The following is a 23,456-nucleotide window of genomic DNA, read 5'->3' as shown; positions in this document are numbered from 1 at the left end:
TATAGAAGAGTCACCCTGTGTTTTTCAGTTCTCCAAGCTCAATTTTCTCTCAAGGTGCCTTTTGTCAACAAAAAATCATTAAAAGTATTTTTGAAATCTCCAGAATTTTTAGGCAATCTGATTCGTGAGAGCAAAGATGTTGCAGTGAAACAGCTTCTAATGCACCTCCCTCTTCTCAATCCACGAAACGACGAAGCAAGACACGAGTACCTTCATTTACTTCCCAAGATCCTTAACCACACTGTGGAACATTCAGTCCATCAAGAAGAGTGTCGTCAGCTCTTGTCACTGGCTGTTGTGCACCCAGCCTTCCCCCCTGACGAGCGAAATTATCTCCACCACTGGCTGAGCAAACTTGACCAAAGCCTTGGAGTACATGAGAGGATGCAAACAACGAATTCTTTTGTCAATGAAAATTCGGATGTGTTACCCAATACAGGTTGTGAAAACCTTGTTAGACAAAACTATATGCGTGGTCGTATGAATGGCTGGCGTAACCAACAGCTCATTCATGTAGACTCTGGAATTGGTAGCTCATTTGATACGCCAACAATTCAAACGCATCTTTCAATTACATCATCTCTAAGGAAGAGTCGATCAAATTCTCTCACCCCTCCACCACCTATTGAAATACAGGACTCCATTTTGGAGGATTTCTCAGAAAGCAGTGAGATTGAAAATCGTCCGGGCAGGTCCCAGTCATTTCCAGTGGATCCTCACCGATTAAATAACTCGCTCTCACCTCAATCATCTTTGGACAGTGAATACGATGAAAATGGTTGCAGACAGAGAGGAAGTAGCTTTAATGAAGATGCGCGACCAGGCATGAAAGGTTAGTGTTAAAAAATTACTTTCTGTGTCCAATAGGTGGTTTGCAACCAATCTCTAGAGACACAGGTAACAATGGTGAAAAGAACAAATGTTGGTGGACAAACAAGGGGAGCTAATGAGATATCTATTGTTTACGTCCACCAACATGGCGGCAATGATGTAACATGCAAACCACCTATTCAAGGATAAGAATACATTCTTAATTTTCGGAGGTAAGCTGGGTTAAATCTCGATTTAAAAGGCTGGGTCCAAAGCTTGGCCCAGTTAACCATTTCACTCCCAAGATTTTATATTAAGTGATTCTCCTTACCATCTGCCGTACAGTTCTTGTGATGTTAGTTTGAAGAATTTGGTATTGGATCAACCTAAAATCCCCTAATTGACATTTTTCTTTATTCTCCTCACTTGTCTGCTTGATATTGTATTGATATTGTAAGGAGAAGTTCTGCCTCGGTCAATCATGGAAGTTAAAGTGTTAACCCATATTGTGGAGTGCTGGACTGTTGTGTGAAAGGTTGAGGGATTAAGGCCTAGATTGAACATCGCTCGGGGTCTTGAAATAACTGAGACAGAGCTGTCTTTGCCGACATCTAGTCTCCTCAGATAGGGACCAAAAAACTGAAGGCCCTGTCTCTTGCATCTTCTCTTAATAGCTTAGTGTGGGACATTGACAAACCCATGCATGTCTTGCAAAGTGCAGGGAATGCAACTCCTAGTTTTTTCTTTTCTGGTCTTGTAAGACTGTTTATACATGCCCCCGTTTAAGCTTAAAGTAGAACTGGGCCAGCCCATTTAAATATTGCAAATAAATAAATAAATAAAAATAAGCTATGGTGTTGTCTTCTTGGTAAGGCTTTAGATTCTCACTTCCTCCTACTGAGGAATTTCAATTGGCACTAGCAAACTGTCAGGGAAATTTGACAAATTGCTGGGGTAACCCTATGATGAACATGTATCTTTTCCAGCATGAGCCTCAATACCTCTAGTTTAGTTTGTGTTTAGGCCTGCTTATCAAATGATCACCCTGATTGCACCAATTCTGTTAAGCATTGGAGTAAAAGAGGAAATATAGGCAAACATATGAAAATCATACTTGTGATCCAATGCAAGGAACCTTAAAGAGACTATCTGGTCACAGATCTCAAGGTTTGGCTGTAACCTTTTGATTTTGGCTTAATTTGTAGAGGTTGGTTCGTGGTTAAAAAATTTAAGATTGCACAAGTATGGCAGTTTGTTTGCCCAGCTCTCTTATGAAGAGATGCTTGGTTTAACCGAGGACCACTTGGAAACCAAGGTATGTCTTATATCATCACAATTTGTAATTAAATAGAAGATATTTCAAGATATTGCACAATGCGGTAAATGGCTTGAACCCGGGGGTAACATGTGAAGGTGTAGTCTGATCGTCCGGGTGAGTGTAGTCCTGAGAAGGACTGTTGTCGGTGGTAGTGACTGACGTTTCGACAACCTGTGCGGAAGTCATCATCAGAGTCAAGTGAATGATTATTGTCAGTAGATTGTCTACTGTCTACTGTTGTCTACTGACAACAATCATTCACTTGACTCTGATGATGACTTCCGCACAGGTTGTCGAAACGTCAGTCACTACCACCAACAACAGTCCTTCTCAGGACTACACTCACCCGGACGATCAGACTACACTTTCACATATTGCACAATCCTCAACCAATCAGAGAGAGCACATCTCCATAATCACCAGAGCAATTATGCTAATTGTAAATAACACAATTTTGTGTTTCTTGTTGGTTGTACTGCTTGGGAGGATTTCATAACAATTTCTTTTTCTTTTCAGGGTGTAACCAAAGGTGCAAGGAACAAAATTCTACTGAGTATCAAAAAATTGGCGGAAAGACCAGAAACACTGGCTCGTCTGGAAAAGGTGAAATTTGACTTCGTTAACCCTGAACTTTATCTGAAGATTTCTATGTAACACCATCCATAATTTTCCAACCTATCTCCTGCTGTCATGAAAATTTCATATATGGGAAGGACTTTAATTTAAATTAATTTTTGTTCATTAGGAAGTGCTTCAACAAGGAAAACTCCAAGGAGTTCTTGTTGGACTCAAAGATATCATAATCACCCCAATAAAACCATTTAGTTCTCCTCCCTCGGAGAATTCACACTGTGGTTCATACCCACCGCCACTGACAGGACAACAGCCGCCTTCGACTCTACCTCCCCACCCAGAAGACTTGGCATCAAGGATAACAAGAGTGTTGGGTAAAGGTGAGTAGGCTTTTTCTGTTTTGCGGAAACATAGGCAGTAATCTATCTTCAGTGTGAATGTTCCTTAAGGTTGAAAACACCCAATTTATGAAATAATTTGAATATATCAACAAAGTTGAAATGGTAAATTAGCCACCGTTATGATTATAAAAGCTGATGTTTTAAGCGTTAGCCCTTCGTTGGAGCTCTGATGAAGGGCTAACGCTCGAAATGTCAGCTTTTATAACCGTAAGGGTGGCCAATTTACCATTTCAACTTTGTTGATATATTCAAATTATTTCGTTACCCCCACTGACGCAGCCCCAAACAGTTTCTTTAGAAACTATCAGCCTTTACCCAATTTGACTTTGTCTCTTGATGGCAGCTTGCACTCAGATTCTTGTATCAAGAGCAGATGAGGAACACTGCAACACTTATCTTCAACTTTTAGACAGAGTTCTTTCACTTGAGGTGAGGTTTCTATATTGATTGCACTTATCTCTTTGTTTCAAACCTTCATGTGAGAAGAAACCATCTGGAACCATTGCATTAAATTTGTGACCCTCCACAGGATTTCCAGCATAATGGTGATAACATGGGCACGCATGCGATGACACGCCACGCTAAGCGTGATATGTGACACGCATATGCACATTTATTAACAAGGAAACAAAGAGTGCCACGGTAGCTTTGGTTTTCACATCTTAACATGCTCAATCTTTCATTTTCAACAGCGTGTTAAATGACACACTTCGTAGCGTGTTAAAGTCATGCGATATGGCACTGACAGTGGCACGGAAAGAGTTGTTAGGCAACCGAAGAGGTTAAGCAAGAAAGCGTTTAGTTTTAGAAGTTGCTCCGCAGATTGAAAGAATTGTAGCGAAAAAGACGGCTTATGTAAAAAGTTCTTCCTAGCACAGATGCTTTCACTGTACGTTGACTTCACGCAAAAAGACAGCCTATGTAAAAAGTTCTTCCTAGCCAAATACTTTCACCGTACGCTGACTTCAAGCAGGGCCTAGCGACAGTTTGACGATTCGATGGCCTGGTAATTATTATGTTCGAGCAACAATGTGTTCAAAAAGTATTGTTTAGAGGATTTTACGTCAAATCAAAGTTTTTCAGAATTTTCAACGTAACGCCGCACAATTTCTGGCCATGAAGGCAAGTAAACAACGATCTAAGCATGATGAATTTTACCGCGTGGGCTTTGTATACGTAAGAAATTCGTACGTTTTTCGCTTATAACAGCAAATCAAGAAACTGTTTTGAATAAATCTGTCGTCCCGAAATATTACTTAGCCAGTTTAGTCTTGCTTCCTTATTAATTGATTCCATGGAACTTGAGATCTCTTCACTCACGGACAAATTTGCATATTCCCGTTTGAAATATTATCCACAGGCTCATTTGCACACATGCGAAAACATTTAGTGATTTTTATCTTTTATCTTGATTTTGAGAGAAAACGAAATATGTACCTATCGCTTTTTTCGACGAAAATAAGTTCTTTAATTAGTCTTCTTTCACTGGAGCTTGTTTTTTGGAGATGATTTTTAAAAATTTACTGCGCATTGTGTTTGCTTTCTTGGTTTCTCCAAAATTTTGACTTTTCGTAGGCACGTGTTAGATTGCGTAACACGTAAGTGTCAATGGGTTAAACTCGATCTTGCTATACATTTCCGTGTTTTGAGAAAAAAATGGGTTTGGTGTGACGAATTGTGATTCATTGGAAGATGACAGGTGAAGTTTACAACATAGTCAGTGATTCGATGATGAAAATAAGTTACGAATGCAGGTTTTGCTTTAGTGGAGATAGTATAATTTTTCGCACGTGCAATCTCTTATAGATGTTGTGATCTGACATGGGTATTTTTTAACACGCGTGATATTTCGCACACCAGAGTTCAATATGACACGGCATAACACGACTTTTGTTTTTGCACCCTTTAACACGCTTCTTTGTTTAACCTGAACACGGTTCATTGTTTATATGGAACAAAAGAAAATTTTAATCAGGAGTGCATTGTGACACGCTGTCACTATGTCAACGAAAATTTCTTTTGTGTACCGTGCTAAAATAGTGTGCCCGTGTCATCACCATTATGCTGGAAATGCTGTGGAGGGTCACATTTGTCAGGGAGAAGACTTACCGTAATTTCCAGCCGTTTACCCGCAGCAGCCGATTATTGCATATGGCGAAAAAAAAAAAGTAAACAGATTACCCGCACTGGTGGATAACCCGCACCTTAAAAGGAAAGAAAATTTGTACAAAAAGGCTCTAGAATTCACAATATTTCACACTCGACAGAATGCGAATTTGTGGCCACATTTTGTGCGAGTGATTGTTCAACGCCATGTTGAATTGTTGAGTTCTCAAAAAAAAATCGATATCTCTGGTTCTATTGGGCTTAACAAGTCCCTTGAAACAGGAAAATTCTCTTCAGCTCGAGCTAAAGTTAACTGGAGATTTGTTACTAATGCGCCGGATACCCTTGGATTATTTTTTGTTGCCATCAAGGTTTTGTTTACACGTGTGCCTATAAAAATTTGTTCGTTGCGCAAATAATTGTGCATGAAATAAACTTGAGTCGGCATCACATTTTGGTGCTGCTTTGTAGCACTCTTATCACAATAAAATTCATAGAAGAGGTGGAAATGCAGGTAGGTGAGAATTTTTTTCAATTCAACCACCAGTAGCTTTCAAAATTGTCACATAACCCACACCTCCCTATTACCCGCAGTGGTGCGTGTTTAAGGCAAAATCAACAGATTACCCGCGGGTAAACGGCCGGAAATTATGGTAACATCCACCTGTACCTTAACCCTTCAACTCTCAAGATGTGATTGTGAATTCTCCCCTCTAGCTGCTACACATTTCCTTGTAAATTGGTTATGAGAGTTTGGTGTTCAATCAAGGCAACAGAGCAAGAGGGTATAATAGGGTGGAGTAGGGCATGTGGTTTATCAATCAAAATTTTTTGAAGTTGATTTTGACTTTTCATTAATTGAAGAAATTATATTTTGTAGATGATCAACTATTGATATTTAGTGTAAAGATGATTTTTACACAAAATTACAGCCAACATTATTGGTCACTAAAACAATAGAATAACAGCCAAGCTGGTATCCAGATTTGAAATATTTCCATTTGTAAATGGTTTGTTGTGTTCCAGTCAGTTTACTTAGTTGCTCAACATGTCATTCAATATGTCCTATTGTGTCACATTTACAGGCATTTACACAGACCCAAAAAACCAGAATTCAGTCATGGAAGCAAGAATGTCAAAGACTTGTCAGACAAAGACGGCCATCACATGACACCAGGGCAAGAGGGTGAGAATCTCTTCTACGACTGGTACTTTTCCATGTACATCTTGCGTAATTCTGGAGAAAAGTTGAAACAAATTAAACTGTTGCACCTCCTCTGTACTCTCTCTGTAGATGGTACAACATGAGCCACAACTCGGGGGATTCCATAGGAGGGAATCTTGGGCCTCCTGCAGGTTCAGGGGTCATGAACAAGCGTCACAGAGGCTCACTTCGTAACACTGTTAAGAACCCTGCTGGTCAGCTTCGTAGCAACAGTGCTGAGACGCAAATGCACTCTAAACCAAGACTGGTAAAAAAATCTTACTTGACTATTGTGTTTCTATAGGTAATCACATGATTTCGAGTGCAATTTGGAATAAATAAGCACGTGTAAATTTTTCAAAGACTAACAAAATTGCATGAGCCTGTAGGGCGAGTGCAATTTGTGGTCTTTGAAAAAATTTACAAGTGCTTATTTCAAATTGCACGAGAAAATCATGTGATTATCTATTAGTAATATACATGAAAAAATACGGGGTAGCTTCTCATAACTATGCAGAAGAAAAGTGCATGCATCATGTGCAAAAATAATTTATTCAAACCCTGTAAGTGACCTTGACCTTGACATTGACCAATCATTCTGACCAATCAGAATGTCTGGTTTGTTTCTTTCTTTGCACTGAATTAACTCTCTTCTGCACTGAATTAACTCTCTTCTGCACTGAATTAACTGAAAACTGCATTCATCTTAACCAATCAGAACTGAGAAATTTTTTCATGTATGTTATTAGTCTTGATAGTGTCACTGACATAAAGTGTACTTCTCACTAAGCCATTGATAATGATATCTATGGTATTGTACTGCCCACAACCAATTTTTTTCTTAGAAGATTGGTTGGGACCATTTTATGGTGTCCAGTAACAATTGGTTTCTAGATTGGAAAAAAGAGCTGTGCAATATTTTGATGGAAAGTGCTCTTAGTAAGGGGTAAGCTTTCACAATCAAAGGGGAAAAGATTAAGAACAAATTAACCTGTCATGATTTCAAGAGAGAAATTTGTTCTCCTGAAAAGAAAGTTTAAATTATTTTGTAAAGCAGTTCACATAGTTTACAGGTATGTCGAATTTTAAATTTGAAACCTCTCTTTGAATTCTCCCCTAAAGTTACGACAAATGTCCTTGTAAATTGGTTTAGAGAATTTGGTGTTTTGATCAAAATTACAACTTCTGCGTGTACTAATTGATTAGTTTGAATGTTCTCATTACCTGTTTGCTCCACAATGTATGGGTATTACTGGGAGAAGTTACAATAATAGTAATCACTCCTGGTAGCTAAAGGGTGAAAAAGAATTCATGAGAGATAATTGAATGTTCAATGAGCTTGAATTATTCTACAGCGACAGCTTTTCACCCTTTCAATCCTGAATTCTGTTAGTAATTCACCTTACTGTCTGCAGTACAATGGACAATTTCAAGGTTACTGGCACCATTTTGCCAGGGGTGCAAAACTGCTGGGGCAAGAGCAAAATATACAGTGAATGTATGAGAAAAGTTGGGAGATCGATGCTCAATAATTTGAGGAAGATTGACATTCTGCAATTTCTATAATTTACAAAGTAAAGATACCTAGCAAAAGATGTTGCTGATTAAATGTGAAAGGTTCAGGCTCGCTGAGAAGTGAGAAATCTTATTTTTAGTTTTTTACACAAATGCATTTACATTTTCCCGCAAATGGTGGCTTTGTTTTACAGGCAAATATATGGAAAATCCAAGTCTTAATTTGCGGCTTTCTTTGTGAGACTTCATTTCTCAAATTTGATCAGTAAACTGATATCTTTAGTTTGTAATTCATGGACATTGCATTGCACAGTGTCAACCTTCCTCAAATTATCAAGCATCAATCTCTGGACTTTTTCTGTACATTCACTGTATGTTTTGCGCTTGCCCCAGCAGTTGCACTCTCGGCAAAATGTTGCCGGCAACCTTGAAATGGTCTATTTTCATTCAGAGAATTTGAAATAGGATTAATAGTCCCCTAATTGATATTCTTGTTGCATGTCTGCTTGATATTGTATTTATACTCTGATAAGAAATTCTGTCGTGGTCACACAGCAGAGTAAAAGGGTCAAACCATGTTGATGATATTGTGCACAATATCATGTGTAACAATTTGATTTAGTCATACACATCAGTATGAAAGCACCATATATTAAAATTATTTTAATAATAATTTTCTCGTTGCCATGTTCCCACCAATAACGTAGCTCCATTTTCTGCCTTTAAAAGCACACACAACCCACAATTCCTCTATTTGCTCCGACGAAGGGCTCACACTCGAAACATCAGCTTTTGTAATCGTTACAGTGGCCAATTTACCACTTCAACTTTGTTGATATATCCAAATTATTTCGTTTCTCCCACCGACGCAGCCCCAAACAGTTTCTTTCAAAACTATCAGCCTTTATTCATTTATATTAAAATTAGCCTGTCAACATTTTCTCCTTTAGGTGAGGTCACATGCTGTTGTGGGAAGAACAAAGTCACTTCCTCTTAAACCAACACAACAGACCAGTGTTGGTTTGCCTCAGCAACGTAGGTGTATCTTGTTGATATTTCTACATGGCAAATATGTACTAAGTTTATTTTTTGTTTGACCTTAAACATGGGAAGTGTATTTAAAGTCTGTCAACACCTTTGACAAGAGTGCCTTCGAATTAGAACTTTACCAAGGTTGTAAGCAACTGTTGAATACTAATGAAAGTACTATAATGGCTCTGCACTTTTGCCAAATTTTACAGATGGTTTATGGTAGAGCAGAAACATTCTTCTCTTCATAAAACTGCTGCTGATTTTTATTTGTTTAACAGCTAGAGCACGGAACAGAAAGTGGCTAACAAAAACAGCGCATTGAACAGTGGCTCAATTTTGCATGCACTACTAATTTTTGTTAATAAATTTCAATTAAAAATAAATGTTATGTTCTGGGTTGGAGGTGAATGACCAGTTCTTTTTTTTTTCAGTCTCGGCAGATCTAGAGAACATTGATGATGGATTAGAGTCCCTTTGTCTCAGTGTTACTGAACATGCCCTTTCTGGTGAGTTTTTCTGTTTTTGTCAGAGAGAAGAGAAGAATCTTCTTGTTTTATGGTGTGGGAGATGTAGTAGCATTAGGCTTAGTCTACTGGAATGTGGTAGAGAGAAATGTGTTTAAGAGTTGACAATGTCATTGTATTACATTCTGTGGCAAGAAATCTTTTTCTTGTAAAGTGTCTCTCTATCCAGGAGTTTAAATGGATACTTTCAAATAGTCAGTAAAATGCCTTTCAGGGGGGACTAGTGATATAATTATGAAAAACAAATGTGGCAGACTATATACTCGTTAACTCAGTCAGTGTGGATTAAGTTGGATGATAGTGAGGCTGGTAAGACATTTGGTCTATTCTGTTCCACGCCTATGAGTTGTCAGGTTCCTGAATGCCACCAAAAGGAAACAGTCTTCCACGGGAGAGAGGGTTTAGTCTGTGGCATTTACACTTGGTCTATACTCCTTAATTTGTCATGCAGCTGGAAGAGCCTCTTGCAGAGGTTTCAGTAACTTTTTCTATAAGTGGCTGCTGATGGTGTATTAGGTTGTGTCTAGAAAAGGTCTGCAAGTGGAAACAAAAACACTAGTGATTGCTTACAGGCTAAGCCAACATTTTAGGCGGCAGTAGACAACTGCTAACTGGCTTTTATTGAAACCTCTGCCTCTTGGCTGGAGTGCAATTGTAATCTTTAAAATTCTCTTTTTTTTTTTTTTCAGATTCAACAGACCCATCAGTAAACTATAAATAGCACATGTTTTAACAGACCGCAGGATGTAACACAAGCAATGGAGTTGCCTTAGTAGAGCACACAGAGGCCATTATTGTTCAATGATACTAGTGAAAAATGTCTCAGAAAAGTCCCATTTGCAAGAGCAGATGAAGACAGGATATTCCCCCCAAAAAACCATAATTATAGGCAATGCTTATTTCATCTTTATTCTCAAAAAGCTCATAGAGGTTTAATAAGGCTTTGTGTTATGCCATTTTACCTTACCCTGAAGTAGATGGCAGTAAAACGGGGAATATTATGTCATTATTATTGTGTTAACACTAGTTGACTTGGTCCTCAATTGTTTATTGGGATATTGTATTTAGATGGAGGTATTTAAAACATTGAATCATGGTATCTTAGGAACGTAATTTGAAGTAGTAGCATTGACTGCACTCCTGAAATTGCTGACTTAGCAAATTTAACCTTCTGGGCTTAGTTTGATCATGTTCTGCAATTTTCTAGTTTTGTCTTTGTTGTTTTGGGGTGATTCACAAACTTAGGTGCCATACTGTTTGTATGCAGAATGGGTCTTGTTTGCATTTTGATTACTTGTTCTGGTTACACTTGTACATAGTTTGGATAACCACTGTTACATTAAGATATATGTTAAAAGTTTATTTTCATAATTTTGTTTTTCATTTCTTGTTTTTTGTTGTGTTAGTTCAAACCAATGTGATGTTGTTTTTGTTTGAGTGTTATTCTTAATACAAGCTGTGGTAAAATTTTGCAGAATGTGTATTTGTTTTCTAAAGCTATTTCTTAAAAGATGTTTGTTTGTAAATAAACTGCCGACCATGATAGATGGAGAAGGCAGTACAAAACAGATTGTTTTTGTTTAAGCAACAATTTACTTGAAATTTTTGGGTTGGGTTTAATTTGTCCTATCAAGTAAAGTAATTAATTTTAAGAATTTAACTTTTTTCATCTCTTCTTTTGGGTCCTTAATGATTGTGTTGTTCTGAGAAATAACTATGACAATTTTCAAATGACTAGCAAACACTCTTTCCATCACATTTTAAATTTAGGAAACAGAATAATTTTGGTAACCTAAAGTAATTTATCATTCATATAATTGCTGGCAAATCAATGGAATCTCTTTTAACAGAGCTGTCTTTTTTCTTTTTTTTTTTTTTTTTTACCAATTTTACCTCAGGCAATCTTGAAAAGTTTTTCTTTTTTCCTTTTTTTTTTTCATAGAAGGCCAACATGAATAAATGTGAAAGCATTTTGTTCTGTTCTTTAGAAATACGTGATCTAGATTTCAACATATGTAACTGCATGTCACTTCCATGTCATTGATCAGGAACAATTGGTGTTGGGCTGTTTATGTACAAAGAGGAAATCGTTATGGATACAGTGCATCTCTTTGCATCATGCAGAAGTCCACTGACAACTTTGAAATCATTTGTTCACAAAGCAAAAAAACATGGTTTTCCAAATTGAAATCTGGACAATATTTAGATTTCATTTTGTTGATTTAATAAATTTTATGTGCAGGCAGGAGCTGGTATTTTAGAAAAGCCTTTGGTAGCTTTTCAGTAAGTAGTTTTCCTTGAGAAAACTGGCAGATTCCTTCAAGTTAAGGGTATTAAGCAGCAGGGAAAGAGTGCAGATCACATATTATTTTATTTGACTCAACAAATTTCATTTTCACTTGGTTTTACAGAGCAGTGGCTATGTACATTTATCCTCAGGAGTGTCACCTAAAACAACAGCAATTTATGCTAAGAATTGCTTATTGAACATCTTTAAATGTGAAAGTAATATATTGCTCTTCAAACACTGTTCGTCCTACAGTCTGATTGTAATTCATATCATGGCGTTAAAAAGATAAGAAAACAAACAGAACAAAAACAACCTAATGCTGGCATTGTCAATGAAACTTTGTAATAGTTTCCATGTGCAGGTCATAGTTAAATACAAGTGCCAGAAAATAATTATTGAATTGACCTAGAATATTCTGTATACTATTACCATGAATATCTTACAAGCATAGCACATATTTCATTCTACAGTCCTTCAGCGCTTGAAGTAGGTATCAGTTTTATTGAATGTAAGACCTATGCAACAACACCAAACAGAATTGTAGAAGTACATATATAAGTGCTCTTGATCATTATTGCTTTGGGTACATAGGAAGGCGTGCTATGAAAGGAATTATATGCCACCTATGAGTGAAAAAATGCTTTCATTGAGAATATTTAGACCTGACTGTGCTTGTTTCCTAGTATTCCATGACTTTTAATGGGATATAATTCAATACACAGAAAATGTCTGACCATTTTGGTACTAAAATTGCTTCAAGCTCTTTGTTGTAGAGTCAAAGTAACTGATCCAGACAAGGTGAAGGTGAAATTGTTTGTTGATTGACAGTGAAGGAGAAATTTTCTCCCAAGAAAAAAGAAATTAATACTTGCTTTGACTTACTGTCTGTTGTTAGTGAGTGGTGGAAACTTTCTTTTGGAGCACCCTTCTTGTTGAATGTGTAACAGATATGTAGGAAGTATTTTTAAGATGTTGTTATTAATAATTATTGGGTTATTTTCCTAGATTAACTAAAATAATGTCCGTCGTTATTAGGTGTGTAAGAAATGCCGAATGTTGCTATCGTCAATTTAATGTCAATCTTATTTATAGAATGGTTTAAAAAGTATAAAAGAGTTAGATTATTTTCATGACCTTTGAGGATGGACAACATCAGCTAGTACTGATGAAAAATTCATAGTGGCACAAGCTGATCACTTGCTGTGCAAGCCTTTAGCTTCCCTTGTCATTCCTCGTATGTTCTGAAATTAGATTAAATTTGCTTAAAGAAAATCAACATTGTTGGAACAATTTACAATTGTTACATTAACTGAATTGGATATGTGGTTTGGGGTGAGGGTTCCCTGTGAATCTTTTAAAAGGTATTTATCTCTCTTACAAGTGCAGTTAAGTAAATCAGTTTGTAAGCATATTCCATGCTTCATTTTTTGTTCAAAACCGCATGAAATAAATTTAGCACAATTATGACTGGTATATACTTTTCTTGCAGAAAGTTTTTTTCTTTTTTCAAGAAATGAATGTAATGTTCTCCAGAAAATTACTTGTGAAGCACAATAATTTTCTGCCCTTGAGAACTTATTTAGAACCCCAAGAGCCTTGGAAGGCAGAAAAATTCAGTTCAATTTTAAATACTTTTATTTTGTTCAATGTGTGATATCTGTTTTCAAAGTTAAACAGTACAGGTAACTGCTAACTTAATAAATGTTGGTTTTCAATATGTTCCTTTTTCACCTTAATTAAAGGTTGACAACATTTGTTCCAACACTGTTGAATATTCTTTAAGCTTTGTTGAAATCTTAACCCTATGGGTTGTAGTGTTAATAACCATTGTTACCACAAATGTTGAGTGCTCATGGATTTGTTCAAGGGCAGTTTTGTCAAAAATCTTTGTCTAAGACTGTAGTCTGTTTAATAATGTGTTGTAAGCAGAGTTAGGTTAGAACATGAAAAAACAGTGGAACATGAAAATGAATACGATATCTTGCATACAGGTAGTTTTTTTTTTTTTTTTTTTGCAGCAACTGCAATAAACTGTTGTTAAATGAACAGTTGGTATTCAATCTAGTGTGTTTTGGCTAACCGCTTTGGGGACTGGTCATTTATTTGAGGGGGGTGGGGGTCATACCATTTTGTGCACCTGAAAATGGGGGGGCTGCATTAAATTGCACAACAATTTCTGAGGGGCCATGTATTTTTGTGCATTCCAGTTTCTGTCCCTCAAAAAGAAACAACACTGAAGGAATCAACAACGAGTCAAAGTTATTATCAAAATGATGGCATAACAAAAACATAACATGGTACATAGCAGTCCTTTCACATTGGAAAAAAAAACTTCATGTATTACTCAGTATCACTGTCCTCTGATTCCCTGTTTGAAGAGCTGATAGAGGGCAAGTACTCTTTCATTAGTGTACAAGCTTGATCACTTGTAAGCCCTCTTTCAATCAATTGCATTAGCCAGTGAACTTGTGTCCCTTCTAAGGATATTAGAGCAGCTACATTGACTTCCTTAACTGGAATCTCATCATCGGACAGTAGTTTGGAGATTAAAGCAAAATTCTCTTCTCATCCAGCTTTTCTCTTCTGTGCCTTTCTCTTATTTTTGCAGTTTGCCTTAAATAGTTCGGTGAGATTTATTTAAGTTGTTAAACTGTTTCTGTGGTTGAAGGCGGGTCATCTTATTTCATGTACACACTCGAAGGGGGGCCACATTATGTTATGCAGTAGCAGGAACAGGTCCAAGGGAAATTACGGTATATATAGGAAAATTAAAATGCACCAGCCTACCTCCCCCCCCCCCTCTAATAACTGACTGGTCCCTTAGCTCCCATCAGTGATCAGTGATTTCAGTGCGGGCAAATATTTCTGGAGTACATACATCGCTTGATATTTGTACTTGTCTCGCACGCTATTTGTACTCTATGAAGCACAGTTGGATAATAAAGAAATTATCAGTCAGGGTATTTTTAGTTGATCCAATACCAAATTCTCTGAACCAAAATCATAAGTATTGTGTTGCAGTGAGTAAAGAGAGTAACTTATCAGATCTTGGGAGTGAAACGGTGAACAGACCTGGGTCTAGGATGGCATAGCAGTGGTGAGAGCCCGAGCCTTTACATTCCTCCAGTGAGGCCTGGGTCAGATTCCCAGACCTAACATCACATGTGGGTTAAATCTGCTGTTTGTTCTTATCCTTGCTCAGAGATTTTTTCTCCAAGTCCTCTAGTTTTCTTCCCTCCCTAAAAACCAACATTTCAAACTTCAATTTGACATGGGAACATTGAACAAAAAGAGCCACATTGTGGAGTGTCCACTGCTAAATTTCTATTCCCATTATGAAGATTAATTAGAAATGTGAAGGAAGACTTAAGATTGTCAAGTCATTGAAAGTTATTCAAAATAGTTATTTTAGTACGTTTTATTTTTCACAATTAAACAATTTTCCAAGTTTTAATGTTTATATATTTTGAACCAAATAGAGGGCTCAAACAACACAGTCGTACCGACTTCCTCTGGACTACCTATTTGAAATACTGTACATTTTAACGTTTTTTTGTTTGTGGATCCAATCAACTTGCAGTAAAAACACCTCTTAAAATTTCAACAACTGACATTTTCCTCAGTTCAGAGCTGGCATCAGAATCAGTCTCATCAATAAATGGTTCATCTTGCACTTTGAAATATGATTGGATGAGCCCTCTACACATAGGACAATACCTAAGATGACGACTACATAGGCCGCATATGCATGCATGTCTACAAGGGAGGAAGGCTCTGGTCACAGGCAGTTCTCGGCAAACAACGCACACTGCATTGTGCAAGTCTGACGATGTGGCAGAAAAATTTGCAGCTTCAGTTGGTGATGATGATGTTGATGACTGTGATATGACTGATGAAACACTCTGACGTGATGCTGAAGTTTGAGCTTCTGTAGTATCTTCACTCTCCACTACAAACAGTTTCTGTGGACCATTAAGAAGAAAGTCGTAATATTTCAATACTGTGAGGTCAGAAATTCCTTAGGCCACACCCAGAATTTCACAGGATAAATACTGGACCTCGACAGAGCTGAATAATGTATATGCATGTGCTAGGTTTTGCCACGGAAACATGGATTTTGAGTTGTTCGCGAGTCATTCACATGGTTGATTTCCTATTCTGTTGCTTCGAGGGGTCGTTTTCCTTGCCCCTTTTCTTTTACAGAACAACCTCCAAAAACTTGGTACAACCCCTAAAATTTTTCAAAAATTAATTTTCTCCTTAAAACCTTTGGAAATAGGAAAGTGCCTTCGATGAAAACAGAGTTCCTCGGTTTTAAAAGTCAGCCCTTATTTTTTTCTGCTACATTTTAGACCTGAGACACTTGAGCCCGCGTTGTTGACCGCATACCCTCTGACGTAGCATTTCATTATTCAGCTCTGTCCTGGACCTCAGCACTACAGGAAGAATCAACCTTTTCCCTCACAAGATCTCATTTAGTAATTCTCCTTTCTGTCTGCCATACAATTCTTAATATGCTTTTTCGGAGAATTTGGTTATTGATCAACTGATAATACGCTAGTTGATATAATTATTCTTTCATCTTGTCACATCTGCTGTCTTGGTCACTCATGGGAGTAAAAGGATAAACTTACACAGAGTAGTGGAAAATGCCACACTGCGATCCTATTAACCTGTGATCAGCCTTTGTCATTTGGTTTTACAAGAAACCAATTGTTCCAAAAATACAGACATGAATCTGTAAAAGTTTGAAGGTTACTGCGAGAAAAATCAATCATTTTACCACAAAATCTTTATAAGAGAGACTCAGTGCAGAGGGTCCAGGAAAATTCCAAAATGAAATGACCAATTCAACCATCTATTGATCCATTAAACCAGCGATACATCAAACCATTGATCCAATGATCTATGGAAGCAAGGATCTAATGATGATGCACTGATCTATCCATTCGTCAATCTCATTATTAGGTGATGTATATGCCCAGGGGGGATAGTTTATCCCATATGAAACAGACGGGGATGCTCGTCGGAAATTTTAAATTTGACCCCTAAAGGAGACCATCTGGGCATGGCTTAAGGAAATTTTTACCCCTAAAAGAGACTGCTCATGTTCATGTATTGTCTCTTTGGCACTTGGTAAAATAGAAAACTAGTTAATGTTGAGGTAATACGGTAAACAAAACAAGTTAAAAAGAAAATTTTACTTCTGTTTCTCTTGCGTAATTCTGTAGTTCTTTGTGAAACCCTTAAACAAGACCTTGGCAGCTTAAAATATTGGCGCTTTGCCTGGAATACCCTAAGCGAGACCAAAATCCAAAATTTACACCCATAAGCAAGATGACGAGCATCCCCGTCTGTTTCATATGGGAGTCCCCCCCCCCCCCCCACCGGGTGTATATGATACATATAGATGTGAGAGTGAGTGACGTCCAAGGGGTTTTCTGAAAATGTGAGCTTTATTGTTGGCTGTCCAGGTATATATCTTCAACGGTTTTGAAATGCATAATTTTCTTAGTTTAGATCAAATAAGGGAAAAGTCCTCCCAACTCTACTTGCCTTCATGCTATACATTTTCCCCTCTGCAGTCTGAACACAATGCAATGCTACACTGCAGTCAGGGTTACTGGTAGGAGAAGGTAATACATCCACTGCTATAATAACAGCAACCTGAAATGAAAGTTAAAATAAATTTGTACTGTTGTGGCTTTCTACGACAAAGGCTAAAACTTGTAGAACAGTTTCTAGATTTTCATGATCTCCCACTTCCTGTGCTCAGCTCTTATACATCGAGATGTAGAAAAGAATGACAAGGACACATTGAAACCAGTCGCTAGACATTTTAATTTACCTAATCATTCTAAGCAACATATGGCAATCTGTGGTCTTTCCTTACACTTAGGTTCCACGGAAAGCCATAAAACTCTTGAACAAAAGCTCATCTTTCAAACCGGAAGTCTAAATCCCACAGGGATCAACGAACGCTTTTCATTCCACTAATTTATTCTTGTTTTTCTCGTTGCCATGTTCCCACCAATAACGTAGCTCCATTTTCTGCCTTTAAAAGCACACACAACCCACAATTCCTCTTTTCGCTCTGACAAAGGGCTAATGCTCGAAATGTCAGCTTTTGTAATCATTACGGTGGCCAATTTACCATTTCAACTTTGTTGATATATCCAAATTATTCTTATACATCATGCACTTTTGACTCCCAACTTCTGCTAAACACTTCAGATTAAAAATGAACAATAGTTCACATTTTTACATTTCTCTCCTGTTTCCTTCTCTTCTAAACTTTCCTTCTCTCCTGAAACTTCCACCTCACAGTCTTTCCTAGATTTCAATACCCCATACCCCTCCTGTTCCTTTTCCCACTGTGCCACACCCCCCCCCCCCAAAAAAAAACCACTCAACTCTTATCAATAGGGAAGGGTTTTCATTATAAGACCTTGCAAGCTTTGGTTTTGTTTTGTTTTCCTGTTACAGTAATTCTTAATTCAAAACTATTAAAGGCTGTGTCTAGCACAATATAATCTGTAATCTTAACAGTATTAACTGCCAGAATAGGGGGAGCACTGCACCAAAAAAAACAATAACACAATAACAAAGGCTAAGAGATCCACCCAACTTCTTAATTACACTTAAGAATAGAAACTAAGTATCTATGATGCACGATCCTCGCAGTAGAGAGCGCTATTTATGCAATAGCGAAAATCAGACCTGAAAAAAATCAGGCCTGTACGAGATTCGAACCACTGACCTCTGCGATACTAGTGCAGCGCTCTACCAATTGAGCTAACAACCCAACTGGGAGCAGGCCGTTAAGTTGATTCGCAATACACCCTTGATGATAAAGCAGGTGCAATGAATATATGAAGTTCATATATATTTTGAACTGCAGTTGTAGATTTTCACTATTGCATAAATCGCGCTCTCTACTGCGAGGATCGTGCATCATACATATCTACAACCGCAGTTCAAAATATATATGAACTTCATATATTCATTGTACCTAATAGAAACTAAAGAAATAAATGTCATGTGAGGTCGTGCAATACATTGCAGTATAACTTACAATATCAGAGAGCTGCTGTGGTCCCTGCTCATCCCATCTGGACATTTCAACAGTAACAAGGAGTTCATAGTTTGAGCTAACAGTTGCAGCACTAGTACCAGTTGATGATTCCCCAATCAAGTCAACTGGAGGGACAGCTAGAAGTTCAAGATTGGACCCAGCATCATAGCTGTAGATATTGAGCGCGTTAAGGATGGTATATTGTGCAGTAAAACAAACCATGGTTTATTACTAATTCTTGTGACATTCTTTGAAAGATATTTGATCTCACAGCAACCTGTTTTTCATCCAATACAATTATTAATGGTGATGTAAACCAACTGACGCATGCAAGCTATCACACCACTTTAAAGTAAAAGCACCAGATGATAGATATTTGAGTCTACTGGTCTCAAATTGCTTTCTAAAGCTTACTAGGTAAGCTTTCAAAATGGGAGGCTCGTGGGAAACTTAGAAACTGTTAAGGTGATAGGTAACATAAAAATTAGCTTTGGCATTCACGTGACATAAAGCAAATAGTCAACTGAAACGTCAGCTTTTCCAAATTATTACCTAACTACTTCCATCATAGACCATTGAAATCAACACTTTCGTCACCTTTGCTTGGTTTACTAGTGTTATTGAATTGAAAAATTCCAAAAGTTCTTCTCATGTCAGAGAGGATAAAACTATGCACCTGTCATGAACATTTAAAATTTCAACTCGTTTATCTTGGATACAATTCAGATACACTTCGATCCTTGTATGAACCTTGCAGAATATGTTCCAGAGGAACAGCAGACATGCTTAGTCCTTCCACATCTGAATCACTGTCATCATCTTTACAACCATCAAACATGCTTCCTTGCTGTTTATTATCCTCACAAATGGCAGTGTCTATAACAGCCTTATTAACTTCCCAGTAGAATGTCACATAGCAAGGAATCATTGAACTCAGGAGAAACTCAATCACACCTATCAAATAGTGCTGTCACATTATTAGTAGTTTCAAACAAATATTACTAACCAAAAGTTTAAGGGGGGGGGGCACTTTGCTTATAAAGAAAACTTCTTCACCCAAAATTGCAAATTTGGACTCTTGAATCCAGGGTTGTTGCTAGGCACTAGCTGCTGACGAAATTCACCGCATGAAAAAGCAGCAATTGCCAGCTGGATTTTTGGCCAGTGATCCCTTGGTAAAGCACAACACGCACTTCCGAGGTTACACACTTACAATTGTTCACCACTTTTGAGCCACTCACATAAAATTTTAGCCAGCAGCGTAATTTCTTAGCTACAACCCTGTGAATCTGAAAACTGATTTTTTTTTCAAGTACACGTTTTTCAGTAATGTATTCAGAACGATTTCTTTTTCCAGCGTGTGCTGTGCAAGTATCTCTCCGCAATCAACAGAGAGCGTTCCAACCTAGATTCCCTTCTCGTTGAGGCTGCGATCCGAGAAACCGGCCACCATCATCATAATTCAAATATACCATAACTCTATAAACATTTTTATACATCTTCTTATATGCAGCGTCTGAGTATGTATTATAAATAAGTAATTTTTAACCGAGAACACAAAGGGTTTCCAGATTAACCTCTAGTAAGTTTACAGAAATCTTCCGGTTTTTCCTGAAATGTTTATTTTAGAGTGATTCGATTTTTCAAAATAACTCTTCCATTTCTATTTCTTAAAGTTTAAGAGCTCTCGAATCGAGTCGATCGCCCTTTAGGTAAGATAGCTGAGTACCTGTTCTTGTTGATTTTCTCTCATCAGCTGTTCTCATTTTCAAAATAAAGGGGTTCTTTACACCAACCACTGGCTGCGAAGGAATTTCCCTGGGCGAAGGATTTACATAATCAAATATGGCCTCTCTTTCCATGATACCGAGCCTGATTATAAAAAGGCCCAGCACGAGAAAAGTTATCACAATTATGACTGCTGATATGAGAGTAAAAAATTCCGCCATATTTGATCGTGAAACTCAATCCGTGCTCAGCGGCAACCCTTTGAAATACATTATGATTCATGTAAAGCGGAGTACTTCAGACATATTTTCAGAACTCAAGAACTCAAATATCATGGCGTCCAACCCTAAAACTGCGAAGAGGTTGGGATCTGTGATCAAATTAAAGCCAGAAATGTATCAAAAATACAAAGACCTTCATGCGGCAGTATGGCCTGAGGTAATGTGTAATACCAAATTGAATTCGCTTCAACTAGGCCAAACTAAGGATTTGTTGCGCTCTGCAGTATTCATTACAATCCTTTCGTTGATTTCTTTGATTTTCCAGATCTTGAAAAGGATATATGATAGTAATATAAGGAACTACACTATTTACTATGACAAACATCATCACTTGTTGTTCTCTCACATGGAGTATATTGGTAAGTTTGATGTTTACGTTCATGTAACTTCCTGATGTCATCAGATACCTGAAGGGGCGGGGCATGTTAATGAGAGCGGGGGAAACTTTTTCTCTTTTTTTATACTTTGTTATACCAGTTTGATTGTGTTCAGATGATGTTTTTTCAGCTCTTACAGATAAATAATTCATTCAATCATTTTATCCATTTAGCCAGTCAATGTGACTGTCCGTCCATCTGTCTGTCAGACAGTTAGTATGTCAATAGTGGGCCTGTGTACTATTAATTTGTCCCATCAGCCCTTCCATTCATAACTCTGTTTGAGTCAGTCACTCAAGGAGTCATTCAGTCATTCATTTTGGTGAACCACCCGGTCAGTCATTGAGTTAGTCAGTGATAAATGAGTCAGACAGTCAGCTAGTCAGTAAGTGGGTGAGTGAGTCAGTGAGTCAGTAAGAGAGTGAGACCGTTGATGAGTCAATCAGCAAGTCAATGAGTGAGCCAGTCAGTCAGTCAGTCAGTCAGTCAGTCAACTGCCAGAGTCAGTGAGTCAGTCTGAGTCAGTATGGAAGTCAGTGAGTGACTGAAACAGCCAGTAGAGACTTTAAGCAGTCAGGATGGCAACGCCATGGAAGACGTCGATTAAAAAAATGAGTTTCTACTTTTAGTTAGAATTTCGAAAATGGCTGCATATGTTTACTGTCTCATAGGGCGCCAGATCTCAAACTCAACATAACGCATAAAAGTAGCGTTGAGTTACAAATGGAAATGAAAATAATTTTCCGCCGCAGTCTCGCTTTGCAGACGACGCAAATTTTGGTGATTTCACGTTGTTATTTTGCAAAGGACGGCTAAGAAATGTACAAAGTTTTAAAACGCACGTGCTGGGCTATTGTTCTGCCAATTAGATCTATTGTTTTTCCACGTTCTCGTTGCCATAGCCGTCGTGGTTTGCTTAAAGTCCCTAGTGAGTCAGTCAAAGAGTGAGCCAGTAGGTCAATGAGTGAGTGAGCCAGTGAGTCAGTCAGAGAGTGAGCCAGTGAGTCAGTTGGTGAGCAAGCCAGTGAGTCAGTCAGAGAGTGAGCCAGTGAGTCAGTTGGTGAGCAAGCCAGTGAGTCAGTCAGAGAGTGAGCCAGTGAGTCAGTTGGTGAGCAAGCCAGTGAGTCAGTCAGAGAGTGAGCCAGTGAGTCAGTTGGTGAGCAAGCCAGTGAGTCAGTCAGAGAGTGAGCCAGTGAGTCAGTCAGTGAGCGAGCTAGTGAGTCAGTCAGAAAATCAGGCAGTTAGCTAGTGAGTGAGTACATCAACAACCAGAGTCAGTGGGGGAGTCAGTGATGGAGTGAGTCAGTGAGTTAACAATTGAGTGAGTGAGTGAGTGAGTCAGTTTATGAGTCTGTCAAAAGCCAGTTAATTCATGTTTTATGTATGTTTATCCCTGGTGCCTGTCCATCCGATCCATACCTAAATTTTTAATTCCATTGCTTTTATTTCTTCAAAAGCTGAATTTATCAACTCACTAACTTTTATTTTATCCAGGGGATGACTTGGAAAAGGACATGGCTGCTATAGGAAATGATCCTTTGACAAAGAAATGGTGGAAAGTGTGTGAGCCTTGTCAAGAGTCTTTAGAGTGGACAGGGCCACCACCCAGTGAGGGGGGCGAGGGGGGCAACTGGTGGGCGCCAATTGAGGAAGTGTTCCATGACGGCCATCCTGCTACACATTATCATTAAACTACTCAGATTATTCCAGGATAACTGAAGACTATAAGAAATGATTTCTAGTCAAATCAGTCACCTAGTCAGTTAGTCAATGGTCTAGTCACTCAGTGAGTCAGTTTATTAGTCAGTCAGTCAGTCACAAAGCTAGTGAGTGAGTCAGTCAGTCACTCAGTTAGTAATTTAGTTAAGTATGGAGTTAATGAAATAGTCAGTCTGATAGTCAGTCTGTTAATCAGTCAGTAAGTGAGTGATTCAGTCAGGTACTAGCAGTAGGTCGGTCAGAAAGTCAGAGAGTCAGTCAGACCATCCTGCCACGTAAACCAAGAACAAGCCAAGAACTAAGAGAAGTCATAATCAAAAGTAGCATAACAACCACAAATTATTTTTTACTTAAGCCTAATATACTAAATATTGAAAGAAGGTATTATGCTAGCTTGCTATAAAAGCGGTTAGTTGTGATGTTAAACATTAATATAAGCTTTATAAAAAAGAGATTCCTTTAAAAGAGCAATTAATGGTGTTAATAAACCTACTTGTAGTGAT

At 37.9% G+C, this 23,456-nt stretch overlaps 3 protein-coding genes across 7 annotated transcripts in view; 2 read left to right on the top strand and 1 right to left on the bottom strand.

Annotated features, from left to right (window-relative positions):
- Nucleotides 1–13,819, top strand: part of LOC111327959 (protein Smaug homolog 1) — a 28,120-nt gene extending 14,301 nt beyond the window's left edge. For all 4 annotated transcript variants that reach the window (XM_022932292.2, XM_088762533.1, XM_088762534.1 and 1 more), the window contains 10 exons: nt 104–832; nt 2,016–2,125; nt 2,645–2,731; nt 2,874–3,081; nt 3,446–3,531; nt 6,294–6,394; nt 6,503–6,680; nt 8,878–8,962; nt 9,391–9,465; nt 10,173–13,819. In XM_022932292.2, the coding sequence (XP_022788027.1) occupies nt 104–832; nt 2,016–2,125; nt 2,645–2,731; nt 2,874–3,081; nt 3,446–3,531; nt 6,294–6,394; nt 6,503–6,680; nt 8,878–8,962; nt 9,391–9,465; nt 10,173–10,204 (1,691 nt within the window). In that variant the 3' untranslated portion in view covers nt 10,205–13,819. The remainder of the gene's footprint in view (nt 1–103; nt 833–2,015; nt 2,126–2,644; nt 2,732–2,873; nt 3,082–3,445; nt 3,532–6,293; nt 6,395–6,502; nt 6,681–8,877; nt 8,963–9,390; nt 9,466–10,172) is intronic.
- Nucleotides 13,820–14,019: 200 nt separating this feature from the next.
- Nucleotides 14,020–20,836, bottom strand: LOC111327975 (cell growth regulator with RING finger domain protein 1-like). 2 transcript variants are annotated; one of them, XM_088762539.1, is made up of 5 exons: nt 20,578–20,836; nt 19,568–19,802; nt 18,849–19,017; nt 17,330–17,440; nt 14,020–15,735 (listed from the first exon to the last, which is right to left on the bottom strand). In XM_088762539.1, the coding sequence occupies exons 1-5, from the start codon at nt 20,795–20,797 to the stop codon at nt 15,343–15,345; spliced, it is 1,128 nt and encodes a 375-aa protein (XP_088618665.1). In that variant the 5' UTR covers nt 20,798–20,836; the 3' UTR covers nt 14,020–15,342. The 2 variants fall into 2 exon arrangements, with proteins under 2 accessions (XP_088618665.1, XP_088618666.1); XM_088762540.1 differs by having other exon boundaries at nt 19,568–19,815; nt 20,578–20,739.
- Nucleotides 20,837–20,851: 15 nt separating this feature from the next.
- Nucleotides 20,852–23,456, top strand: LOC111327942 (uncharacterized). The gene is made up of 3 exons (XM_022932265.2): nt 20,852–21,014; nt 21,123–21,216; nt 22,729–23,456. The coding sequence occupies exons 1-3, from the start codon at nt 20,910–20,912 to the stop codon at nt 22,923–22,925; spliced, it is 396 nt and encodes a 131-aa protein (XP_022788000.1). The 5' UTR covers nt 20,852–20,909; the 3' UTR covers nt 22,926–23,456.

This window comes from Stylophora pistillata, chromosome 6 (assembly GCF_964205215.1).
Source record: "Stylophora pistillata chromosome 6, jaStyPist1.2, whole genome shotgun sequence".
Lineage (NCBI taxonomy): Eukaryota > Metazoa > Cnidaria > Anthozoa > Scleractinia > Pocilloporidae > Stylophora > Stylophora pistillata.
Note: the sequence above shows the minus strand (reverse complement) of the source record. Positions and strands in the feature narration are given on the sequence as shown.